Here is a 26,524-nt window from a genome sequence, read left to right on the forward strand (position 1 = left end):
CTTTCCATTTTAAATCTGACTCAAAGCTCGCGTGCTATTTCAAATGTGAATGTGTGCTCGTTACTGGCTGGTACCTGACTTGAGGCATGGATCTGATAAACCCTTAATTAGATGGAAACCAGATGCATTTCAGAGTAGGGATAGTTATATGTGTATGTGTTTGATATTTCTTTTTTTCTCTCTTGGTTGAAAGATGACGTCTGTCACATATTTACACAAGATTTTAGGAATCTGGTGAAGCATGTGAAACAGCTGAACCAGATGAAGTCATTAACGAGTACAGATTGTCACCCTTTACACTTGTGAATGTGTATATTTTGTGATTCTCTGTTGCACATCAGACGGGCCGTCTCTCCACGGCCCTAACAGGCAAGGCCTAGTCTTCCACTGCGCTGCCTCACACACACACACACACATGCATGTGCAACACACACAGCAGGCGCTGATTACCTGACATACATGCATTACATCATCGGCTTGTAATCAAATCCAAATGTGTCTTTCCCTCCTCCTCTTGGAAGTGTATCTCTGGAATTTTCCTGCTCCCTTTTTTTTCATCCATGACTTTGTCTCCATGTTGTTCATCCTATTTGTATTTTTCTTTCTCTTATTCCCTGTTTTGCTCCATCTAGTCTCAGCACCTCAGGTTTTTTCCAACCATTTCTTGTTTCTGATCTCAGCCGGGGCCTCAGCGTGAGCGCTGCTGTTAAAGTGGAACATGACTTTGATTGCCTGGCCAGCAAACCCTCACGTGGACGTTTGCTGGCCTTTTATGGCCAAAGTTGGGTTTTATGACCATTCTCTGACTGAAAAGCTTTTGTTGTGACGACACTTTAGAGTCCAAATGAGTATAATAGCATATTAACGCTAGGCTTGAGTCATCCATAAAACGGATTTATTTCTGTTGTGCTGTTGTCATGATTTCATCTCCTATTTATGTATTTATTTATTTATTTATGTATACATTCATTTTTATATATTTAGTTATTTGTGTTTCTCTCTTTTTTGGTGGCACACAATGAAAACATTGTGGTTTTGTATATTTTAAGTTTAACCTTGACCTTCTCCACTAAAGAAAAGTGAAAACTGTTTTTTTGGAGTATCAAAGGATTATTAAAAATAGACTCAAATATCCCATCAGATTCTTCACATTTTAGTTTAAACTGAAAACAATGCTAAAAGTGTGCTTCACCTTTTGTTTTGAGCATTTCTTTTTTTTTTCAATTATGCTTTTTATTGTTTCCTTCACAGACATTCATCACAACAGTCCAATGCATCTACAGATGCGTAAACAAAGCAGCAAAAATATGCAAATAAAGAGGTATATAAAAATAAGTTAAAAAAAAAAAAAAAAAAAAATAGCAGATACAGCTGAATTCACCAAAGGTTGACATTGATGATAGAAACTAAAGACACAGAAAACGTGAAATAATACTAAAAGATTAAAATTAACTAATGACTATACATGAAATTATATACCTAGAAGTACATATAACATATGCCTGCTTTACATATGAAGATGTTGTTTTGAGCATTTCAATTGTTGTAGAGCAGATTGGAAGCTGACTTCTCTTTACTTCTTTACGTTCTCTGTACGCCCTTACCAAGATCTGTAATGCTTGATTCCTCCGTCTGGCTGAGCTGACAGATTTGAGACATTTAGTGGTGATCTCAAACCTTCCTCTTTATAATTATGGATGCTGCACTGCTTTTGGACACTTTGAAATTTTCTTGCGCCTTTCATCAGGTCTGTGGCCTAACACACTCTGGCACAAACTCTCCACTTCTTTCCTCCACTAAGACAAGTGGGGAAAGAAAGTACCAGAGTTAAGTTGTAGCAAAGGATTTAAGTGTAAAAGGGATAATTGTCTCATATTCTTTGATTTGGTGCAAAAAAAATGAGTATACAGTTTTTGACGAAACCTCAAAGGCTGTAGATACTTTCCATCCACTTTATTAACAAGATATAAAGAAAAAAACGTTTAAACAAAAGTTATCTTTGCTGTTAAGTGTTTGCATCCTTTACCTGTTTCTAAAAGTCTTGTTGATTATTGCACAACAAGGATATTTAGATAGTCATGTTACCTCTACCAGCCACAGTGTATGTTTATTTCTTCACCTTGAGTGAACAGTGGAGAGAAACTATTTGTAGGTTGTGAAAGTTGTAACGGCCAGTTTTTCCTCAGTAGTAGAGAGAACATTCTTCTGGCTTGTTGTCTGAACCCAGCAACATCGAAACAAATAGTTCCCTGCACCCAAGTGCATAACAAGAGAAACACGTCATCCCACCATGAAGCGATGTGTGATTATAGGCGAGAATCGGCTGTGCATTTTCAGATTGAAGGGCTGCACAACACAGGGAGGCTGTAATTTATGGACTTACACCCGCTCTTACCTAACAAAGGATCACACTTGTAGGGAGAAAATTAACAGAGGTGTGTGTGTGTGTGTGTGTGTGTGAGAGAGAGGGAAAGAGGGCGACAGGGCGGGCGTGTGTCTGCTGCCCTCAATTGGTACAGCTGATAGTCATTACTCCTCAGCCACTTTGGTCTTTGATGTAAATCGCAAACACTTAAGCAGGATGCTGCTAGCGTTGTTTGTACAGACGAGGTGGATATTGAAGCCCCGGGGCCAAACATCAGCCACCAGCCGTTACATCTGCAGCAGCAGCGAGAACAAAACTGCAAACGTGAAGATGCTCAGGCTTTTTAGGGAGAAGATTGGCAGTTACAGTTATTCCATTTGTACTGATTTGCTTTGCTTGTGAGTAGTTTCTGCACAAGCACAAGCAGTCACGCACAAGTCGAACCCTGGCGGTAGCTCAGCTTGCAGCTTGGCAGCAGTTTCCCATGAAGAAGGGATGAGATACATATACACACTAATCTGAGCAGCTGTCAGGTGAGCTGGGTGGATCTGCCTCCAGATACTCTTTGATGGTTTCCTGATGGATTAGCTCTGATCTCAGATAGTCTGGGAGGTATATAAAAGCTGCTCTTTATTCAGATTTCAAGTCATGAAGCCAAAAATCCTCCCAGCCATTTTCCCACCTGTGGTCTCGTACCTCTCTCTGCTGATCTGTTTATTTGTGTCTGTCTCACGTAACCTCAGCATTAATTAATGAGGAGAAGGAAGGTGCCACTTCACCAACAGTCCAACCACCACCTAGCTAATCTCTTAATGTTTGCCTTCGCAGAAGCAGCATGTACATCCCAGCCAGCTGAAGATGACCACATGTTGCAGCGCTGGGGCTGTGTTTAAGAGAGGGCCCTTGAACTGCTTGGTCAAGCTGGAAAAAATACACCGCAACCAAGCCAGTCATTTATTTGAAGCCCATTCCAACTGAATACTTAAAGTAAACTATAGCTTTTTGCTCAGAGAAAATATAAGCATAGTTTTCCATTTAACCACCTACTCTGTATGACACACATTCTCATAATAGCCGGGAATGACAAACTGATGTGGAAGGCCTACAGCAGAGGAAACAGAGGGAATTCTCAAGTCTGCTCCTTTTTACAAACTCACTCTCTTGACTTACAAGCACTGTCCAACATCTTTAAACACAGGAAATGAGTTTCCTAATCTGTCCAAAAAAAGTCCAGAGGCACTCATGAGGATCAGCATAGAGTTGAAGAGATGGTAAACAACTTGTAAAGCAATGTGACAAAGAAATGTTTCTACATGATCAACAGGAAAACACTCTATTGGCACTTGGGTCATTAGCCTAACCTGCACTTGAACTGCTGCATCAATTTGTAACGTATTAGCTGCTCAGGAGGAGTCTTAACCTTTGAGATGTTGCACAACATTGACTTTGAATAGTTCATTGCATGTGATGGAGCAATTGTGCAGTCACGTCCCCACGTTTTTAGATTCCAGCATGTTTTTATCAAGAACAATTTGTCCCTCCGTTTCACTGCAATCACAACTAATCAATTTAAAATAAACCAAACTTAGAAATACATCTAATTTCCCAGGATTACCATAGCCGGGTTTCTCATTTGAGATGAGGAACAGCTATCCGTAAGTTTCGCTATACTGGAAAAATGCGAAGAAATCCTGTAAGTGTTAAACTGAGAAGTTAGGATGCTTTTGGTAATCATAGATCCTGGGTTTGAATAAAATGCCAACAACACATTTAGTTAAGTTGGTGCAAGCAACAAAATGCCTAATCAAGGTGTCAGATGCCTTTGCATCGTATGATGCCATGAGATGACTGAGTATGAAAAGAAAAAGGCAATGAAGTGAACTCTTTTAGAGTTTAGAGTTTAGAGTTTATTAATTTAGCACAATTAGATGCATGAAGCACTGCGCAAGGAGGGAACGAAGTTCTATAGCGAACTTATACAAGGTTCCACCCCTGTCAAAAAAACAAAACAAAGGACAAGCAGACAGCATGCATGAGCTAAACAACAACAAAAGACAAAGATCAATAGCAAGAGGAATTCAAGTACTTGAAACAACTAATAGTAAAAGACACAAAGAAAGAACAAAAAATGTGACAAAAGCAGTACAATGAGAAAGAATATATAATTAAAGGTCGATAAAATTAAAGGTCGAGTAGAGAAAGTAAATTAGGTTCCTGTGGAAAGTAAAACTTCCTTTAGATTTTTTTTGAAAATGCATTGGGAGGAGTTGGACCTCAGTGAAGAGTTTAAGTCAGACCAGAGCTTGGGGCCTCTATAAGTAATGTTGAATTGGTGACTTGAGGTTCGGGAGGACGGTATAGATAAGCTATTGTTACTAAACCTTGTTTGATATGAGTGAAAGTCTGTTGTCAGAATAAAGAAATTGTGAAAAGTAATAGGCAGATCTTGTTTCCTGTATATAAACTTATGAATAAAAAGGCATGTTTGATAGGCATTCACCTTATCAATAGGTAAGAGCCGATACTTTAGAAAAAGAGGCGCTGATGGCGCATATCTAGAGGAGTGGGAGATCAATCTCAAAAACCTCTTCTGCAATAAGAGTAGTTTTCTTAGATGAGTCGGATAATTAGCTGCCCAAACAATGTTACAATAATTTAAATGAGGGAACAAGAAACTATAATATAGGGTTAAGTAAGCTGAGGAATGAATTAAAGGGAGGACTTTCCTCAAAATGCCTAGCATCTTCATGGATCTTTTGGAGACGAGATCAATATGATTACACCAGTTGAGGTGGTCATCTAGAATAACCCCCAGAAATTTGGTTGAATTGACTTGAAGGATTTCATTACCATTTATTAGAATTTTTGCTAACTCCTTGGGATAGAACTTATTAATGTTACAAAAGACCATGAAGTTGCATTTATTGACATTGAGGGTCAGTTTGTTAGAACTGTTGCTTTTAGAAGTAAAAGGTTCTCAAAGAATTAATTTCTCTCTGAATGACTTTGTGAAGAAGCAGTTTAACAGTTAAAGAATAATATGTTTCAAAACTGCCATCTGGGGTAGAAAACATTAAAAGGTCTAAAGTATCCAAATGTATTTTCCACATGAAGATAAGAAATATAATTTAATGGCTGTCAGGTTTTCACACTTCTGCATAACTCACTGAACTCCCTGAACCAATAACTGCTGCGTGCAAAAAAACAAATCTGCATATACTTTAATCAATATTTATTATTTTCACTACATATAAAACATATGGTGCTATTGACAGTAAAAGTAAAATGTATCTGCATTAGCACTTATATTCAGCTTTGCAACAGTTAAAATGTTCTTTCTTTTAATGGATCAGATGCTGAACTTCATTCCCTCTTTTGTCTCTCTATTCTCCTTCCTACCTCCCACATCCCCTCATTATCTCTCTGTCCATCTGTCTTTCTCTGTATGTGTGTCCACTCTCTCTGTGGACAACACACCCCTAACAAGACTCTGCAGATGTCCTCACTCGTCATTTATCTGAACCCTCTTTAGATGTGTTCACTTCCAAACCAGGAACGCGGCCTGGGATGACATAAGTATCATTTCTCTGGCTCATTGTCTCACATGTGGGGGGGGGTTAGAGTGATTAGAAAGAAGCTGAAGGTTGACTGTTACATCTGCTTTGGGAATGTTACCAGGTCACAGTAAATACAGACACTGATTCATCATATATGTATTGTCGGGAAGAAAAATAAACTGACTGCTCCTCCGAATTCTGGGAAAACACCAAAACCAACATGGAATCTGCTCACAAGTATTGTCGCTGTAGCCAATGTTTTTTACAGCTCATTACTGCCCACCAATGCTGGTTGGCATCCTCCCATCACCACCATGTACAAGCTGGTTTATGTATAAACATAGCTAATTAGCTTTCTTCAAACATCACAGTTTCCAAATTGCACATTTCGGTTTCTTATTTCTTATAGAATTTTGTCTGTTTGACATTTACGTGAAATCTGTGCCGTTATCTGTTGAAAGTACATTTTCTGCTTGTTTTCTTTGACTACATTCTGCCTCAGAGAGCCATTTCTTAATGTGCATCCCCTCAGGGAAAGGAGCCAGGCGTTGAGAGATGTACGAGGACAGTGTTCAGAGAAAGCTTGAACCATTTAGGCAATAAAATGTGGTTTAGAAAATGTAGTTTCAAGTCCATGAGAGTCTTTACACTGCGGAATAGAAAGCTTGTTAGTTAATTTTTTATCACAATATGCAAGCAATAGAAATCTGCTTCTCGCCTTTTTCTGCCAGTTCGAGTCTGAGAATGTGGTGAGATGTGGTTTAATGAGAATGGCTAAAATATGGCTGCTTTACTTTGTAACTTTTAGCGATGTGTTGACCAATACGAGTGAAAACCAAACAGGCTGAAATATTCCAAGCAACTGAATCTTTTCCACCCCACGTGCCCCATGTCAGAGAATAGTTAATTTGATAGCCTGGGACTAATATCTAAATATAAATGATTCAGAGTCATTACTCATGTAATGAACGTGAACTTTCCAGTATTGTGAAATACTGTTGCAACAACTTCCTTTGCACAGTTTATTGGAAGTTTTGCTCCTCTGTTTCTCCCGCTCCCTTCCTGTGTCCCCCTCATCTCATCTTCCTCTCACCATTTTCACCATGGCTGCCTTCCTCTTCCTCTCACTCATCTCATTCTGTTCATCAAGAATGCAAATGACACTTGCTCAGGAAGTGGGGTGTGACGCTGGAATTAGCTCCAGCTTAAAAGCGCTGTAATGGAGCTGTTGGTGTGTGTGGAGGTGACAGCACTCCCTTCCCCAGGCGATCAGGGTTGATGAGACGGAGGCTGAAGCTGCAGCTTCGGGTCCTGGACTCAAGTTCTTTCTATTGTCTATTCAAATCCGGTTTGGGACTTTATGATCCAAAATACTTGGCAAATGGCCTCAGATTGTCTTCCAGTGAAGAGAAACAGACTTTTGCTGTCATTGCTTTTTTTTTTTCATTTGCATGTCCGTCCTGTATCGCTCTTTGCTGTTTTTGGATTTTTGTCCTTTAAGAAAAGTTTTCCTTGTACTTTTATACCCTGAAGATTATCTTTAAGCCCTCTCAGTAATTGGATCTTAGTTCAAGTCCACACTCTTCGCGTTTCAAGACAAAACCAATCTGCATCGACACTAGCATTTCAGCTGTTTTGGAAAATATCTTTATCCAGATTAAACCACATTTACGTGTATTGCTCAGCCTTCCATGCTGACCGGCCAAATGCGTACAAGTAAAAACTCAGCTGGAAATAACTTTTACTGCAGATTGGTCTTCATAGCTATTAATGTCTCTCCTCCCCGACATGTTGATAGCAGCAGTGTTATTAATACAGACTCCGGCTGCATTTAACTACCAAGGACAGCAACGTCAGCAGCGCCTGCTGCTCCATCTCCACATTGTTGACTCTAAGGTGCATCAGGTTCCAGCAATGATCAGTTGGTATTGGCTTGGCAAATCATGACAGGATGCATAGTAACCCATAAGAGGAAATCATGAATCCGTGCATCTGTGATATTGATTCCAGATATTTACGGTTCTGGCCAATCCACATTACATTTGAACAGTTGTGTGTAAAAACTGAAACATGAATGGATGCCAGAAAAGAGATACAAATGTACTTTACAAGTAGTATTGTGTGCTGACCGTTTTTTTAAACAGCTTTTGGAGGCCGCAAGCATCACTTGATCTGGTGCCTTTAAATCAAAACGATCTCCAAGTATTATTATCCTAAAGTCCCATGAAAAAGGTTTTCCAACACACTAGAGCAGCCATCCTGGCACATGACCATCACACAAAGCTGTAGTTATTTATGGCCATACTTTTTAAAGAGTGAATGCCAGATCAGTAAGAATTTTTCCCATTTTCTCTTCACCAGTTACGGTTTGAATTGCTAAAAAAGTGCAAACACATGGCCTAAAGAAAGTGGGAGATTTGCTCCTTGTCATTTCACATCCTTCCAACATAAATACTAGTTTACGTGTTGGAGAAGGCGCACCTATAGTTTTTGTCTAAACATTGTTTATGTACATGGTTCCTGCAAGGCTGCACCATGCATGGGTCATCATGGAAGTTACCAGAGGTAAAAAGGTTAAACAGGATTTAAGAAAATCAATAACCAGCTGAAATTCAACAAAAACTCATTCAAATGTTATCACAAGAAAATCAAGCCTTGGTGTGTTTCATGCTAAAATGATACTCAGAAGAGGAAATCATGAATCAGTCCAACTGTATTCATGTTTCTAGATATTTACGGTTTCAAAATTATACAACAAAAAATGCAGTGCTTGAAAAGTGTAGCTCTGACAAAAACTCGCCATCAAGCGCTTCACACTTGACATGAGTTACTAGTGTTTGGGTGTAAACTTAGCCAGGCCTGTCACAGTGAATGCACGGTGAAGCACATAGGTGGGGTTGTGATAATATAGGGCTCCATGAGTGCAAAAGCTTTTGTGAAGATAACATTTAGCTAGGGCTGGGCGATATGGACCAAAAGTCATATCTCGATATTTTCTAGCTGAATGGCGATACTCGATATATATCGATATTTCTTCCGTGCCATAATTGGGGTTTCCCCCAAAGCATTATAGCATAGCATCTCTGTTAGCTTCATTTTTTTCTGAGGCAAACCCTTAAAAAAACAGACAGTTTTAATACAAAGCCTCGTGCCAAATGTCACACAGGTTCCTTTATTAACAGAGGTCTGCACAATATCAAAATGTATAAAACAAATGAAATAAAAATAAACTGCCTGCATATATAGAATAAAAATGCTTCTTGAATAAAATAAAACAAATATCCCTTTCCTGCATAACAATTAAATTAAAATACACTGTAATTAATACAATGTAGACAGTAACAGGCACACTTTTCCACTGAGGTTGACAGTTGTGCAAATAACAAAACATTTGTGCAAATCTCAAATAAAACATTCAAGTCAATTTGTCACAAAATAAGCTGTATTAAAATCATAAAAAACCCCCTTTTTTTTTTTTTTATAAATCGATATAAACGATATTGTCTCGTACCATATCGCGTTTGAAAATATATCGATATATATTAAAATCTCGATATATCGCCCAGCCCTACATTTAGCTTACAACATGATATCGACTCTCCAGAAGCTCTGGAGGAGTTTTTCAGATAAAAGCTAGTGTTGGTCCTCTGTGGAAGGTAATAACTTGTAAATGGACTGTATGTGAAATACTCAACCTGATTCACCAGTCTCTTTTCTTGAGTTTCAGTCAAAACATTGAGTCTGTTGGATTAAGATATATTAAAAAAAACGAAACTCAGTTATACTGTAGCAGCGTGGCATGTGCAGAACACCCATGTAATTCTACAGGAAGTCAGTGAACTGATCTATTCTCAGTTATCTTCAGGTCGCCTTTCAACCTGGCATAAACCCGTCAGATTTTCACACCTTAGACGGAGCTTTAAACATGACCTTATGCCAGATCCGGCCATAAAATCTGAAACCTCTCGGAAGTGGAGAGGAAAGGGGGCATGTCAGAGAGCTGTGTTACAACACAACCTCAGTGTTTTCAGAACATTTGGCTGCATTTGGCTCCCTGTGGTAGAGCGCTCTTATAATTTTGATGAAGTGCACCGGCGGGATACCTCGGTGCATGTTGAGGGGCTGCCTGAAAGGCTTAGATCAGCAGAGTTATTAATGAACAGGCTGGATACTGGATTTTAGCCGGCTCAACTCGGGGTGATGTCACCGTCTGGATAGACACAACTAGTCTCACCTCAGTGACTGAACACAACAGATGGCTCACATCTGGAGGGAGTCCAGAGAAGCATTTTAGCACGGAGGGTTATGAGCTTTTACTTTGTCCAATAAGTTCCAGTGATGATGAAGACTGATGGTGATTTTATGTTCTTCTAGTACAATTAGCCCTGGCAGAGACCCAGGTGTTAAGAAGTTTCTGGAGATTTAAAAAATAAAAAGATAAAAAGAAGTGAAAACATCTGTTGGCTTAGTTATTTGAAACTTAACATGCATGTCTTTGGCCTGATTGTTTTGCATTGTGTTGCATCATATTTTAAAAATGTACTGTATATCTCTTCCTCGATACTGTACACATTTATAGCCCTGGCTTGAAGCACATAACACTTAAAAATAATGTAAAACTGCGCTCAATCAAATATAACATAAAGCTGAAACTGTGCACACATGGCCATTTAATATGTGATGCCAACAAAATGTTTCCAAAATGTTGAAACAGAAGCAACAAAAAACACCACAAGAGAAGAAAAAGAGACTTTGTTTTGGAACATTTGTTAATAGCATTAGTAATGTGAATTTGTATGTCACAAAGAGGCTTGCTAGTGAACAAACAGGTATGAATGGCTAAGAATTTTTTTTTTTAAAGTGCATCATAATATTCAAATACTAGGAAAACATTTCTGCTCACAACAGTTAAGATTGAAAAAATGTTTGTTGACCTTTGGGCCATTTCCCAGCGCTGCTTTAAAAACGCATATTAGCTCTTTTTAGAAACATGGAAACTGCAGACTGAAAATGAAAAAGGGGACGGACCATCTGGCTTAACATCTCAGAGTTCAAAAGTTTTTGTGATAGACCTCTGTTTTCTATCGGGGATAACTTTTACACGTGGCACCGGCTTCAGAAACAAATACTGAAGCCCACGTGGTGATTATTTCAGGGCAGGTATTCTTTATTTCAGCAAGACAAAAACAACCAAATTCTGCACCTATTATAGGAGAATGGCACCATCATAAATTATTCCGATGCTCACGTGCACTTCCTGCAGTTCAAACTGTCAACAACTTTAGATACTTTATAAAAGAAAAAAAATCTGGGAAGAAAAGCATCAACTGTTGAGAATATTAAATTCAATGTCAACGAATTGTAAAACTGCACAAAAGACAATAATAATATGCTTTTGCACGGCACATTGCTTTCTTTAATGCCTTACTTGCAGAATTTACGACATGCACACCTAAGACATTGCAGCACTGGACAATATTCAGCTTCTCATGAGCTGCCAGGACTTAATCTCAAAAGGATATTGTAACACATTTTTAACCCTCTGATGTCATTCATAGTTTAAAATACTCTGTCCTTTAATGGCAGCCAAAGCTCTTGAGTGTTTTCTTTTAGCTGAATCATAAAAATGCATTTAATGTGACCCTTTCAAGCAAGAGAATGTTCTTAAATGCAACCCTATAGTTATAATGTTATTAAAAAAGACTGAATCCTATTAGGGAAAAAGAGTCTTTACTAAATCAGATTTTTTTCAGGTTCTATAGGGTTGAGGATAGCTGTCATACAGCTGAAATGAAATGTGAGCTGATAATTTTCTTTGTTTAGAAAAAAAAAAGTACGCCTTTGGAATGAGCTCATGCTATACTTACATTAAATTAGAGAGATCGAAGCATAGCATTTATGTTTTGTTTGCTCTTTGTCCAAACCACAGATACCATTCCTCCTCCTTGGCATGTTTAAACTCTACAAGATCCCTCCTTAAATTGTTAGATGCTTTCAAAGAGATGGTTCACTGCTGTTTGCAGCATTGGCACTGAGGTATTACACTAATAACATAAAATGTGTGCCTCATTGTTGGGGAGTGAGATAAGCTGCTGGGTATTTATTGAGGTGAGCAGAACAAATAAAGCATAAAACATTTAATGTCACAGTCGGCTTTTTGCAGTAGTCGTATCCAGGCTTGCTCGTCTCCTTTCTGATATGGATACTTCCTCTTTATTCAACCTCGCTAAACCATCAGAGGCTCCTGAAACTGGATAGACCCTTAAAACCGTTTTTCCACTCTTTAGTCATACTCCCACCCGCCCACTCCCACCCCCGCCACTGCCGTCACTGCTCGCAGGATTTGCTCGGTGTCAAGCTCAGAAACATTTGTCCTGAGACATCAGCCTCTGGATGTTGACGAAAGTCTGATTTCATCACTCTGATCTTTTATGGCGAGACACACACGCCATCTTAAATCCTGCAGCGCAACCTCATCAAAATAGTATCAGTGGACATCTTTATCCCTCAGAGTTACGAGGGTATCACACTCCGCTGCAGTGGCCTGTGCTTCTCTGGAGCTGCACTTCCTCCCCGGGTCAGGCCAGCATCGGGACAGGAGATTTTTAGAGTAAAACTAAATTGACTGCATGATTTAAATTTGGAGAAAAACAGTATAATTGCGGTTTGGGGTTGGCACCAAAAAGACTTTGAAATTACTTGGAGGAAGAGTCTGGTTCAGAGTTTTGGGTCGAGGAAGCTGGATGTTGTTTGTTTTGCTTAAAGGCATGTATTCTTCATTTTGTGGTTCATGAGTAAGGGTGATTACCCATAGCAGCCATTGTGTTGTTGCTCTGGTGTATTAATCAGCTTGGCAATGATCTCACCTTCTGCCGTAACAGACATAATTTGGTTTTTCTGTTAAACCATGCATCACTCCGAGAGTTGAATTCCAGTTCTGCTGAGCTTTTGAAGACTCTTTGTTGGCCTCCGCAAGAGAAAATAGTTGAACCTTTCATCCAATTCATTTTGTGAAGTTCCGAAGCTTTAAACATTTCCATGAAATATATGTGAAAATAATCCCTTCTTATAAGCTGAAAAAGGCGGGCCTGAAAAGATTGTTTGTCCTTGCATCTCAACCCAGACGCGGCCTTCTGGCAGTTATCCTCCAGGCTCATAACCTTACAGGAAAAATGTTCTCATCAATCATCTCCCGCACCTTGCATCAAATCTGCGAGGAGGGAATTTAAAACCCACCCAGTGGCTTTTATTTCCTGGTTTCGGAGGTTTCTTGTCAAAGGCTGGGACCAACTGGGATAGGGCGGCCCCTCTGGCAGGCCTCTATTGTTCCTCACAAGGAGCCCGTGCCCAAACCTGAAAAACGCTGGTTTCCATATAAGAATTTGACCACAGAACCTCCAGCAGGACTTTCCTTATGTGAATGAATAACCATTTTTCAAACACCAAATATTCATAAATTGATTTTCTCTTTTAGCAATTTAAATTTAATTCCTTGAACAACTGCTGAATGCAAAAAAAAAAAAAACAGCTTCTCTCTTATCTGAGGCTGCATTCAATTATAAGAAATAAGCAAAAACAGTAGCTTTGTTTTCTGTCTCCGTTGGACAAACTGTGGCAAAGTAAATTGTAGTCTGCTTTTTATACACATACCTGATTAACAGGAACCACTTCTGAATTAGATGCATCCTGGTTTAATTCACAACAAACTAGGCATGAATTAAACACATTAAATGGTTTGGTGTGTATTTGTTTGCTGCTGTGTTGTTTTCTGAGCCTGGAGGGCTCCAAACTCATTGGAAAGTACCAACAGCGGTAGAAATCACTCACATGGCTTCCACAGACAGAATATGCAGTTTTATTTCCAAAGTGAGATGTTTGCCATCAAAATGTTATTTAATTTGGTCTGCTCAAACTAGATGTGACAAAAACTGTCATTGTTTGATAAATAGAGTAAAAAGAAAATCAAGAAAACTTTGTAATTCAGTAACGATGCATCTTTTTGTTTGTCTTAAGCCTCTTTTGAATCTGTCTTCTCCTATTAAGGTGCTTGTGAAAGACATGTTAACTCTGACTGGACTCTTAATTAATTATTAGTGCTTCATATAAACAGAGTGGTTACAGAAAGATTACAAACCCAGGAGATGTGAAATGTTAGTGTAATCATTGCATGAAAGCAGCGGTGCAAAGTTCCACAACGTAGAATATGAGCTGCATTTCTGAAGAGCTTTGTATATAATATAATATAAATTCTTCAGAAGTGTTTATTTCTGAGTAGAACTACGTATTTTGTTATGACTGTATCTGTTAAAGAGGACTACAGTACACTGCACAGTTTGTGACCAAGTAGAAAGAGCAGGTTCACCACAAAGGTTGTGCGGGTTAGCACACCCGTGCAGGCGTTTTCCTCCCTCCATATTTCACTCACTATCTCCACTCTGTCGTGGCCGAGAGCTCCGGCGCAGACCTATTGAGACCTATTGTTCTGGCACTACAGCTGCCATCTGTGAGGACATGTAGTTTCGCGCCGCTGCTTCCTTCCAACCTGACAGGATGACGGGGAAAAATGGTTTTCCGTTACCATGTTTTGCCAAGCTATAACTCAAGACGGCGTCTGGTAGAAAGAAAAAAAAAACCTGAGAAGAGAATAAATCAGAGCCTTCACCAGCAGGTAAAAGTGACCTCTACAATGTGAAGTTTGCACGCGATTATTTGGATTTTCTCCATAGCTTGTTGCAATTTCAGCCCCCGTCATTTGTCTCCACGCCTGTCACGGTTCACAGCAAGTGGAGAAATGTCAGGCTAAGGCTACATTGGCTGCAGTTTTTTTTTCCCCCCTCCATGACCCCTGTCTCTCCACCCTTGGTGCTATTTCCCTTCACAAATGAAAGAATAACTCATGAATCACTCCCAGTCAGTATTATCATTTATTCAACTCTGTTCAATTTGACCATCCAGTCGTTTCTGTTCACCGACTGTTAGAAGTAAAAAAAAAGCTGTTAAAATACACTCCCACCACTCACAAATCTTAATTTAATTTCACTAAACTAAACACAAAGCATCACTACCTTGTGTACCACTAATTGTTAAACCTCACATTTATAACCTGAGGGTTAACCCCTATAAAGGAAAAAATTCTCCCTGAAATTGTTCAATGCAGAAAACGAGCCTTCATATGAGGAAGATTTAAGTTGAGTTTATATTAAAGAAGAGTTTAATTCCCATTTTCTCAGCCATGCTTTATAGTTCATTTACATGCTGCTACAGAAAGAGCAGCCGATAATTACCGCAACCTATATGCCGATTTCAGGGCTGATTTTTATTTTGTAACAAGTCTAAAAATGGTTGGAAAAATACAAGCTGCAAGTCTCAGGCCCTTGTGGTCGGTGAGGTCTAATCGCTGCATTCTGTCAAGGAGATGTAATCACATTACGTCACACGATGACAAATCGCTGGGTTTATTTACCACCCAGTTTACAGTCGCGGTGGAGTAACATTCTCGTGCACGCAGAATTTATGTTCAATGAACACATGCTGCTTGTTTTCCTTTTTCTTGTTTTATTTAGCTGGTTGCAGAGTTACCTGCGCATGTGAAGTGCACGGATGTTGAATTTTTGTCTCCATCATCACGGCCCAACATCTGCTGCAAAGTGCTTTTTATTTTTCTTTCAGTCTGAACAGAGAGTGCAAATGTTGTTCATAAGCTCATGTCTTTTATGCAGTTAGTACAAAAGTTTTCTAATGATACAAATCTCAATATATACTGTAAATTATCCAAATGAAATAGTGTAATTCATGACTTTTATAAAGTTAGGTGGAATAAAAGGGTATGACGTGATTGGGAGCAGGGAGCCTGGGGTTGAAGAAGCTGTGGAGAAATCTGCTTGTTATCTGGCCCGAGCGGAGACAGGAGTGTTAGCTGACCGGACTGAATTAGGTCATATTTTCCTTCGGTGTGGGAGTCGTGCAGTGACGAGTGTCCACATACGCAAACAATGATGGTGAGAATAAACACAGCAGCGAGCAGGCCTCAGCCATCACACATTCAAATCCCATTCATAGAAAAAGTAATAAACACATTTAATCTATTTTTATTGGGGTCATTCTCTCTTGTTTTGTTCTGGTTGACTCAGATTCCTATGAATAAATTACTCTTTTACACGTTCACAGGATTGGTAACGGGGGTGGTGAGTATCAAGGAATTTTTCCTGAAGTCCAAGAGAGGGCTTGGCGACGGCTGTTTGCTCCTGCGTGTTTAAGTGTTTCCAGTGAAACTGCTCTGATTGGCCAGCTCCAGTGGACTGATTGGACACCTTCCACCCTTCAACATCAGATTTAAATTCAAGAAACTGTCTATCCATGTCCAGAACTGTTAATGTCCCCAAGTATATAACAATTAATTATTATTCACTACACTGAAACTGTAAATGGCTAATATCCTTGGCACTCCTGCACAATCTTAACATATTTCATGTTTCCACGGTGCGATGTGACGTATCCAACTGATTATATGCATTTCTGAAACTGATGTTTGCAATTGACTAAGCTTAGCTACGGAGTACATGCTCATAGCGTTTGTGCTTTTCAAATCTGTGGTAATTCCAGATCAATAATTTGCAACTGTGGTTCCTGATACGATGAGTAGCTTTGGTAATGATGACAGAAAGATGTTTACATGTAAAAGCAGCTAAATTGGCTTTCCTTAAACCAACTAATGATCAGAATTAGACCCAAAATGCAGACGAGTTGAAGAACGGGGTCCATGATGCAGTGCAGGAGGGATCTATGGGAGATCTATGGTAAAGTGAGATGCATGTTCTGGACTGCATCGCTTTGTGGATTTCAGATGATGCAGACAGATAAGCAGAATTGCTTACAGTGCTTGTCATCACAGATGGAGTAATACTGGACTTAATTATGTTATTCTTATTCTTAAATTCACCACTCATTTGCACATTTTCGACTGCACCAGTGAGCCTTCCATAAAACCGTTTGGAACTCTGAATTTTGATTTATGGACTTGAGCAACTAAGGCCCTTCTGACACATCTGGAGAAAAGGCTGAGTGTGTTTTGAAAATGACTGCATGTCATCTGTGAGTTTAGAGGGTGTTGCTGAATGTGTCATATTTGTGCAACTGCTGATCTCGATGTTGGAGCACGGAGATGGAGATGGAGCTTGGAGAGGCAGAACGGCTGAGAAGCGTCACTCACAGTATAAAAAAAGACTTTCCTTCCTATAAAAGGGAATGTTTGACATGGAGTGACGCTAAGTACATTATGGAGATAGTTCACAGGATATTTCCGGATACTGTCTGAACACATTTCAGATCAGATCTTTGATCTCCAGCTGTCTTTCATCATATGAAACACTTGGGCCCGGCTTTGAACGGGACTAGTTAAAACTAGATTTCTGTGAGGCTGAAACACTTGTAGGAGGAATACAGGTGTGCTGCTCTTGAGTCTCCCCTCAGCTCAGCCTTCACATACCTGCTGTAGCCGACAAATGAGACATCACCATCAGTTTTGGGAGCACTGATAAAATATTAACGATGTGTAGGCGCTTAAAACGGCCCAGAGGATACATATACATGCAGCAACGCAACCGCTCCAGAACTTCCTTAAACATGCTGCCGTTTCTGCAAAAAAAGAAGAAACTTTTATTCTCTTTTTTTTCTTTTTTTTCTTTTTACAACGTTCAAAACCTGCCTTGCTGTTTCAAAGGGAAAGGCAGGTCTGGATAATATGTGTCTCAGCGATAAAGATGAGGGCATCGCTAAGGAATGTTCTCAATCTGATCCACATGAGTGATGTCACCACGGCTGCAGTTAAATCAGCCAGATGGCACGAGTGTGTACTGTTCGCCCTGTAAATTAAATGACAGCAGAAGACTGTGTTGCATCTCCTGCAGCATTGAAAATCTCAATAATATGTATCAACGATTGTGCTGTTAATTACAGAAAGAACATCTTTTGTTTCAAACCATTTGTTCATCGAGAGTTTACTGGGCAGATGCACTTACTTGACGCAAAAAGATCTGGTGTAAACTGCTGTTTTTCATGATTATAAGCAGTATTATATGCACGCAAAGCAGTGCATGGTTCTAATGAGACACAAGTTTGATTATAAAACAGGTTTTCCATTTCGTATTGCCTTCACTTTATTTAATTGAGCAAACAAATCTGCAAAAACATTTAAATTGTGAAGAATATGTGAAACTCTGTTTAAATGAATCATACGTGCACAAGGGCCCTGTCATAACTGAAGGGGTGGACTGGCGAGAATTATACTAACTAATGCATTATTTTAGTTGCAGTGCACGCTTTTATAAACAACTGATCAATCCTTATTTGCTTATCCAAGGAAGAGAACAGTAGAGCTTACAGCAGTGTTAAAGAGTGAAAGTAAAAGCATTTCCACACACGCAATGTGAAGCAAGCTCAGTGTTTCTGGGCTAAACAGCTGTGCTGCTTTAAGAAATCCACTCATAAACATTGGACGATGGAGCAATGGAAAAAAAAAGTCTGTTCCAGAGTGAAGGAATATCAGGTTAAGATGAGCAGTGGATGCAGGGATTCTCCCATCGTTACTAGTGCTTACTGTGCAAGTCTCCTGTGGCAGTATTATGAGTTTGCTTGGTTCACCAATGTTATGTGAATCACCAGGTTTTCCCATCAATACATTTCTGGACTCTCCTGGTGGTGCTAGCATTTTTCCAAAAAGACATTAGCAGGATTTTTCAGGCTCAAATTGTGGCTCGTGGAGAAGATTTCATTAATGTGTCATATGATTAGCTACTGACCTTAACCTCATTAAAAATCTTTGGGATGTGGTGGAGAGAACTTTACAGAGTAAATCATCTCTCGGACGTCAAGATAAGATCCTGGAGAAAAAAATCATGCCGCCCTGAAAGGAAGTAAGTGGAGTGCCTTCGTCATAGCTTTTCTAAGTAATTCTGCAGCAAATCTGTTTTCTGCTTGTGAGCATATAAGCCTTGCGGCTACTAACAGACCTTTCACCTCTCCTTGGTGTTTTGTTTTTAAGCTGATACCAGATCTGATTCCTTGGTAACCGTGAGGGGCCGTGTGCATTTCCCTGACATTACGTCACAGGAGTTCCTGGTTTTTGGCGTCTTGTTGTGGTCACTGTCATCTGGAGGCATCATGCAACTCTTCCCTCTCTCTGGGTTCAATGCATCCTCTGGCAGCCTTCGTTGAAACTCATCACGCTAACATGTCTCAGTAAGGTTTTCTTTTTTTCTCTTTCCCTCCCTTTGGATGCTGCACATGAAACCAGAGGGTACACGTGGTCGTAAAATATGTTCCCTGCCCTCTCGCGTGAAGAACAAAGCCGAACAAAAGGCCTGTCAAGAGCTTGCTTTGTGTGTGTGTGTGTGTATCTGTGAGCTGAAGTCATGTTTAAAGTAACATCTGTTGATAGTTAGGGTGCCGCTCTCGCTCTCACACCCCTGCTGTTCCCGCAGTACCCAGCGTGCGATGAGGTCATCGCTTGTGGACTGCTGCTCAATCGACAATTAATCAGAGGGGGACCGAGTTCATCCCAAACCCCCTGCCTAGATTTATAAGCTTTTTAGTGATTCCTGGGAGGAGGTCGGTCGCAGACATCCTGTAAGGAGAAAGATCAAAATAAAAACAGAAGCAGGAGTTAAGTGGCTCTTGAATGAACAGAACGCGAGTGTTCATTTAGAGAAAGAAACAGAGGGAAATGTTTTGTCGGTTCCTAAAAATCTGCTGCAGGATTTAATCACAAGTTTCTGTTTTCCAGAACTGAGTAAAAGGAAATGATTCCATACAGCTAAAATGCAATCACCCTACAGCAACATCGTACGTCTGATACGGCGGCAGCCGCTGTTTCAGCTCTCCTGAAACAAGCGATAAGTGGCTAAGTCAAGGTTTGTTTTTGTTAGTTTCTTAAGCTGTCTGCAATAATGTTTTGAAATGAGTTCAGTGTGAAACAGAAGCTGCGGGACAATCTTTGCGTTTTGTTTCTGGGTGTAGGACTAAATGTCGTTTACTGAAGCCCCTCAGGGATTCTCGCTTTCTTCCTCCCTCAGACAGGCTTGATGACAAATCGCTTTCTTCCACCTTTACAAAGGTCACAGGAAAGTTCAATGGCAGTGTTTGCCAGAACCGTAGAATATATCTCATTATACAGACTCTTTTTAAAAAAAAAAATGTCTTTCAAATAAATCAAGTTAGTTCATGTTGACCATCACCTCTATTAGGTATGATGATAATGTACACACAGAAGTGATGGTTGAGATCACTAAAACAATAAGGCATGAATCCTCAACACTTCTTGTCATGACCTCATGCGTTAAAGTGGGATGATAAGGTCGGGCAGCTCTCGTCTCTGTGCAGTGCATGGAGTACGGATCCGCTGCCAGAACACGGTTAACCACGCGGTGACTGGTGGTTGAAATAAAGTATGAAGGATAAAATTGTGAACCTGAGAAAGCCACAAGATCAGGGTGCACGCTCACTGGCTCGGAGGAACTTTTTAAAAATAAGTCCTTAAATGGAGACTAAACTGAAAGACTGTGTCGTGCGGGCTCGACTCGATTATTTACATTTTTAGAAAGACTCTATTTTACAAAGGAAGGTGTACGGTTTATTCCTTTAATTTATCTGACAGCGTTTTTTATCAAAGTAGGGTTTTATTATGAAGCCTTATTCAGAACATTGTTATAGAGTAAACATTTATGATTCAACGTAGTTACGGTTGATCGGTGGACGGTATCACAGCCAGTTTCTGGACATGGACACTCTTCCAACTGAAAACTGTGACAACGCTTTTGATAAGATAAGATAAGATAATCCTTTAATAGTCCCACAGAGGGGAAATTTTCAATTTACAGCAGCAAAGGGGATAGTGCAAAACAAGAGGCATCAATAGAAATAGTAATAATATCAGAGTATGACACACTATGAACAGTAAACTGGTATATACAATAATAATAATGAGAAGAAAAATAAATAATAAGAAATACTGGTAAATAAAAAATCTATATATCTAATGAATTCTTCGTTCGAGCTGTAATGAAACTTGTGTTTGAATTGTTTAGATGGCCTTGAGTCTGCGTCGCTGTAACCCCAGCGACCCATCATAGTCCTGGTAGCACCAAACACACACACACGTTCACCTACTGAGCTAAATAAACCAGACTGGGTCTCATCTCTGCAGACTGGTGGTTACAGCCGCTGCTAAACACCCCCTGCACACACTAACTTGCTCCCAGTGAGCAAGCACCAAGACTGTGAGTGAAATCATTACTGAAAAAACCCAAACTCTGAGTATTTCCAGGGCAATCTGGCATATTGGTGAACATGCAATGTAATTGATTGTTCTCAGTCCCATTAGGTTGGGTTTGCTTTTCTTTTCTTTTTTTCTTTTTTGTTCTTTTCTCAGTTGTATAAATCTTTCACCTTCTCTCACAGAGTAATTAGCTCGACCCTGGACAGAAGACTATTTTTCATGGCGGCCTTTCCTTCCCGACATGCTTGGTGACAAAGCGCAGGCTGTCGTCACACCGCTCGGCGCTCCAACTCAAACACGCTGCTCCGGCTTTGGCGCAATGCTGCGATTGTCCCAAATAGGTCACGGGCCGTTGTTCAGCTGTGTTTCCGTTGTGTAACTAATTGCTGAGAGTGCATTTGCGTTTTCTGTCTGTGTTGTGAGTTTTTGGGTTAGTGCACACAGCTCATGTGTGCGTGTGCGATATTACTGAGGAAGCAGAGCTATGCTCAGTAAGTACTCTCTTTGTGACATTTACAGAAGAAATCAGACGTATTTCTGCCTCCAGTCGTCCCCGTGGATGGATTGGATTAAGAATCCTTCAAAAATCCACAAATGTGACGTGATATTTCACTATAAGACCATAAGAAAATATGTGAATACAAACATCTCCCATCAACTTCTCCCAGCCGGTTTTGTTCTTTGGTCATACTGGGGCCCATTATCAGACTGCAGAATCATAATGTAACCTTCAAGTGTCCCTCGTTCTTCAGTGACACGCAGATTTGACTTTTCCATGGACATGGTCTTCGCTCCCCTTCACGAGTATGCACAGTGCTGCTATAAAGCAGAGCCATAAATGTGATGTGTGTTTAGGCTTCAGACCTAAATTATCTGCAGAAAAAGTCCTGCTTCCCCACTCTCAGTGGCTGGATCATATCCAGAGACAACTCTTAGATTACTCTAGTTTTGTGCAGTTGTTTCAAAATAAAAGATTAAAAAAAAGGTGATAATGAAAGTGAAAGACCCAATCGAGGTCATGGGAACAGAAGTACAACTCTTTAAGGGGTATTTCCCCCCTTTAGAGAATCATTTTGATGTCATGCTAACATTACATAGAGTTTAGGCTTTGGCAGCTCTAATTGGATGGAGATGGATGGAGTATTTGAGCTACAGGATAATCACTGACTGACAAACTGCCTTTCAGCAAGAACATCAAATCTTAAGATTGTCAAAGGACCTCTATCTTCAAATTTCACCACAAGGTCATGGGAAAAACTAAAATGTAATGTGTGTACGACCATTCTGTTGGCTGAAACTACCCAATAATGACATGCTGACATTTACTCATAAAGACACTCGTATTACAGGACAGTATGAGTGTGGAAGGACAGATACATCTTAAATCAGAAATATGCCTCAGCTGTCATTTTGGCCTCAGCTGGATGCCACGCTTTGAAGCTAAATTCTTGTTTGGAAGTTGTACTGTATGCAGCACAGAGTAACCATAAACCTTTATACGTGAGCGCTCAGACATGTTTAATGCACATGCGCACAGAGAGAACAGTGTTTATGATGTACACGTTGATTGGTGAGAAGTGTATGTTTGCATCAAGGAAACTACTGTATGTATTCAAAGATGCACCTGCAGGTTCAAACACAGGTTTATGGCCGGTATTCTCAGCGTCACAAACAGCAATGCACCCACAGATCAGATCTCTCAGAGGAAGTCGACAAAGAGAAACGGCAAGGCTGAAGTGCAGAACCAACGGCCTCCGCTTTCGTTTTCATCCTCACACTGACCTCTCCCGTTCCTGCTCCAGCAGGTTGGTGAACTCATCGCTCTTCTTCATGAACTCTCCGTGGTTCCTCTTTTCATCCTCCAGCTTGTAGAGAGCCTGTTTGTGCGCCTGCTCCACCATCAGCAGCTGCTCCAGCATCCGTCGGTGGGTCTCCCTTTGCTTCTCCACCAGTTTATCCAGCTGCAACAGAAGCACATCTGTTACATCCAGACTGGACTGCACTGTGTTACTGAGCCGACATAATGTGCAGAAGTTGATTAGATTTTTGACATTTTGGCAGAGTTACCTCGACCATGGGTTTCTCATAGATGTCCTCCTGGAAGGCGTCAGACTTGCCCTGAATGGCATCTCTCTGCAGGGCCTGCAGGACTTTATGCGGCGTCACAAAACCATATTTGGCCTCCAGCAGAGCCAAGTCGATTTTCTCTGCCTTCAGCACTGTGATCACTTCGTCTCTGGCCTGCAGTTGCAGAAGAGCGTTAGATTCAGCCCCATCAGGCGGGAAAACCCTTAGACTTGCAACATGCAACAGCAAAAATCCAGGCTAAAGTTCTGGAGATATTGGGGGGTTCATGGTAACACTTTATAGCTGCTGTGCTACTTTCATAATGCAAAAGGATTTGTGACGGATAGAAAGTATAAAAATCTGACTACCTGAAGCCCGTACGGTTTACCAGTTGATTGGATCAGCATTAGCAAAGTTACAAAAAAAACAGCCAAAAAGATTTGTCTTAGTTTTTAGTTTTTTGTATTTAAATTGTGTATTTATTTCTCTCTCTATAGATATAGATATATATAAACGTTTTGTCACTTTTGCCATTTAAAAAAAGCAATATAACCATTTTGGGGGGAAGTGAGGGCCGTGAAAACCACAGGCTTAAGTGTTTCAGGAGAGACCTCAGGAGTTTTTGGCTGGCAGATTATCAACAAAATATTTGCTCTGGGTTTTTCTTTTGTCCGCCATATTTCCATGCTCATTAATGAGGCAGACTCTGGATTGTTTTTACATGCAGCGACACTGCCAGGGAGCTCTTGGATCTGGAGCTGGAGTGACAGGAAGTAGCCTCAGCTGTTAGCTGTCTATAAACACTGGCTTTTCATCCGTCTCGTGCACCCACGGCACTTGTGCCGGACTGGGGTCAGTGCCACGTCTGCAGGCCTGTCAGCTGCTGTCATAGCTAATACTCTCAGGGCGTAATGTAAATTGGCACAGATTACCTGTAGTTCTCCTTCCAGCAGGCTCAGTAGGAAGACGAGGTCATCCCGGGAAAGGTCCCTGCCCTTCTCCCTGCGACCGCCCTTCGCCGCGCTGCTGGAGCTCCCAGTCCCACCAGCACCGCTGCTGTTCTTGGCACTTTTATGGTTCCTCTGAATGGTGCCTGTGTCATCCGGCGGCTCCCGGTGTCGACTGCGGCGCTCCGCTCTTCCTGAGGGCTCTTCTCGCTCTGCGGAGCGCTTGCGTGTGTCCGGCTGGTGCTGCTGTGCCAGCTTGGCCTTGGCTACATCCTCAGGACTGTTGCTGCGGGACCTCATGTTCCTCTGCCTGTGCGGTGGATGGTAAACAGACAAATTAGTGTGTGTGTGTGCGTGTGTTCATAACCTGCATGCAGATGTACTCCCATTTCCCACTCCTGTGTTCTTTCCTGCCTTGTGCAATTTTATGTTTGCATTAGGGCTGGGCGATATGGACCAAAAGTCATATCTCGATATTTTCTAACTAAATGGCGATATTCGATATATATCGATATTTTTTCTGTGCCATAATTGGGGTTTCCCCCAAAGCATTATAGCATAGCATCTCTGTTAGCTTCATTTTTTTCTGAGGCAAACCCTTAAAAAAACAGTCAGTTTTAATACAAAGCCTCGTGTCAAATGTCACACAGGTTCCTTTATTAACAGAGGTCTGCACAATATCAAAATGTATAAAACAAATGAAATAAAAATAAACTGCCTGCATATATAGAATTAAAATGCTTCTTGAATAAAATAAAACAAATATCCCTTTCCTGCATAACAATTAAATTAAAATACACTGTGCAATTAATACAATGTACACAGTAACAGGCAGACTTTTCCACTGAGGTTGACAGTTGTGCAAATAACAAAACATTTGTGCAAATCTCAAAAAAAAACATTCAAGTCAATTTGTCACAAAATAAGCTATATCAAAATCATAAAAAAAAAATTATTTTTTTTTAATCGATATAAACGATATTGTCTCGTACCATATCGCGTTTGAAAATATATCGATATATATTAAAATCTCGATATATCGCCCAGCCCTAGTTTGCATTAAGAAGTTACAGTATTTTATTGGACGTTTTAGATGCAAAACCTTCAGCTTCAGAGTTTGTGCTGTCCTCTTATCATCTTGAACTTTTCCAAAGACGGTTCACCTCCCTGGAGACGAGTGAAATATTCCTTGTATCCCTGATAGAAATACTAATTATCTTCTTTTTCTTATCTACTAAAACGGTACAAAATGAAAAGAACATTCTAATCTTGCTGAAAACCATTTTTAACCTTGAACTTCCTGCCTTTTGGACATAAGCAATGTGTCTACTTCAGTAAACGGAGCTTTTGATTGGGGGGGCCCAAGCCCTTGCAGCTGCATGTAAATGACAGACATGAATCTGCATTCTTTACTTGTGAGGCTTTATAGGAACAAAATACTTTCAGATGCTCGTTCAAACTTACAGGAAACTCGTTTCTGACTCGTGTAATTTTTCATATTCTTCATAAGGACAGAAATAAGTCAACATGAGTGCTTCCTCCAGTAATCCTTCCATGACTTGTTTATTCACTGCATAACCAAACGTGCATAAAAAAAACCTCCTGGCAATAAGACAAATACCTCCATGTGAGCACAAAAATGAATGTTGCTCTTCAGTCATGTGTGAATGGTGGCAACATATCATCATTGCGTGCTATGTTATTAGGCATTTGCCTAAACAGAGTGCTGAATACCACACTGCAGCCTTCACCACACAAGAAAGATCTATGACACTTTCTTTTTTTAATGGATGGCATGACTTTTTTTGGACTGTGGACCTTAAGTCCTGTCACAACAAATTACCTGGAACTGCCGAGCATCATTCGGAGCTGGCAAGTGCTCACATTTTTGTAAAGAAAAAGGCGGCCAGGATCACCCCACCAGAGGGTTAAGATACTTGAGTGCTCGGTGTGGTCTCGCAGAGCATGTCTGATTTACATATTATAAGTGGACCGATGTGACTGGACCCACAGTGTGGTGAAAGAAGCGGTTAACATCAGGATAGGATTTTTTTTTTAACAAGCTATGAATAAAACTCATTGTGGTATGTGCAGTGTACACTGTTTTAGTCACATCTGGATAGTGAATGGTCCATTCAGGGACACGCTGACTATAATAAATTGAACTGTGATAAACTGATGAATGTAGTAAGCTCCATACTCTCAGGCAGTGGACGTGCGGGGTTTTTCTTTCTGTTTTGTTTTTTCGCTCGAGTAATTTATCACTGGCTAATGGCGTTTACCCTCAGCTAAAGTAAATATGTTTCAAGACAAACTG

The 26,524-nt window shown here is 40.3% G+C and overlaps 1 protein-coding gene across 1 annotated transcript in view; it reads right to left on the minus strand.

Annotated features, from left to right (window-relative positions):
• filip1l (filamin A interacting protein 1-like) overlaps positions 1–26,524 on the minus strand; it is a 71,442-nt gene that overhangs the window by 18,410 nt on the left and 26,508 nt on the right. Inside the window, exons 2-4 of the mRNA XM_061716185.1 lie at positions 24,193–24,517; positions 23,261–23,434; positions 22,976–23,154 (exon numbers count right to left, since the gene is read on the minus strand). Of these exons, the coding sequence (XP_061572169.1) occupies positions 22,976–23,154; positions 23,261–23,434; positions 24,193–24,507 (668 nt within the window). The 5' untranslated portion in view covers positions 24,508–24,517. The remainder of the gene's footprint in view (positions 1–22,975; positions 23,155–23,260; positions 23,435–24,192; positions 24,518–26,524) is intronic.

This window comes from Cololabis saira, chromosome 24 (assembly GCF_033807715.1).
Source record: "Cololabis saira isolate AMF1-May2022 chromosome 24, fColSai1.1, whole genome shotgun sequence".
NCBI classification, from domain to species: domain Eukaryota; kingdom Metazoa; phylum Chordata; class Actinopteri; order Beloniformes; family Belonidae; genus Cololabis; species Cololabis saira.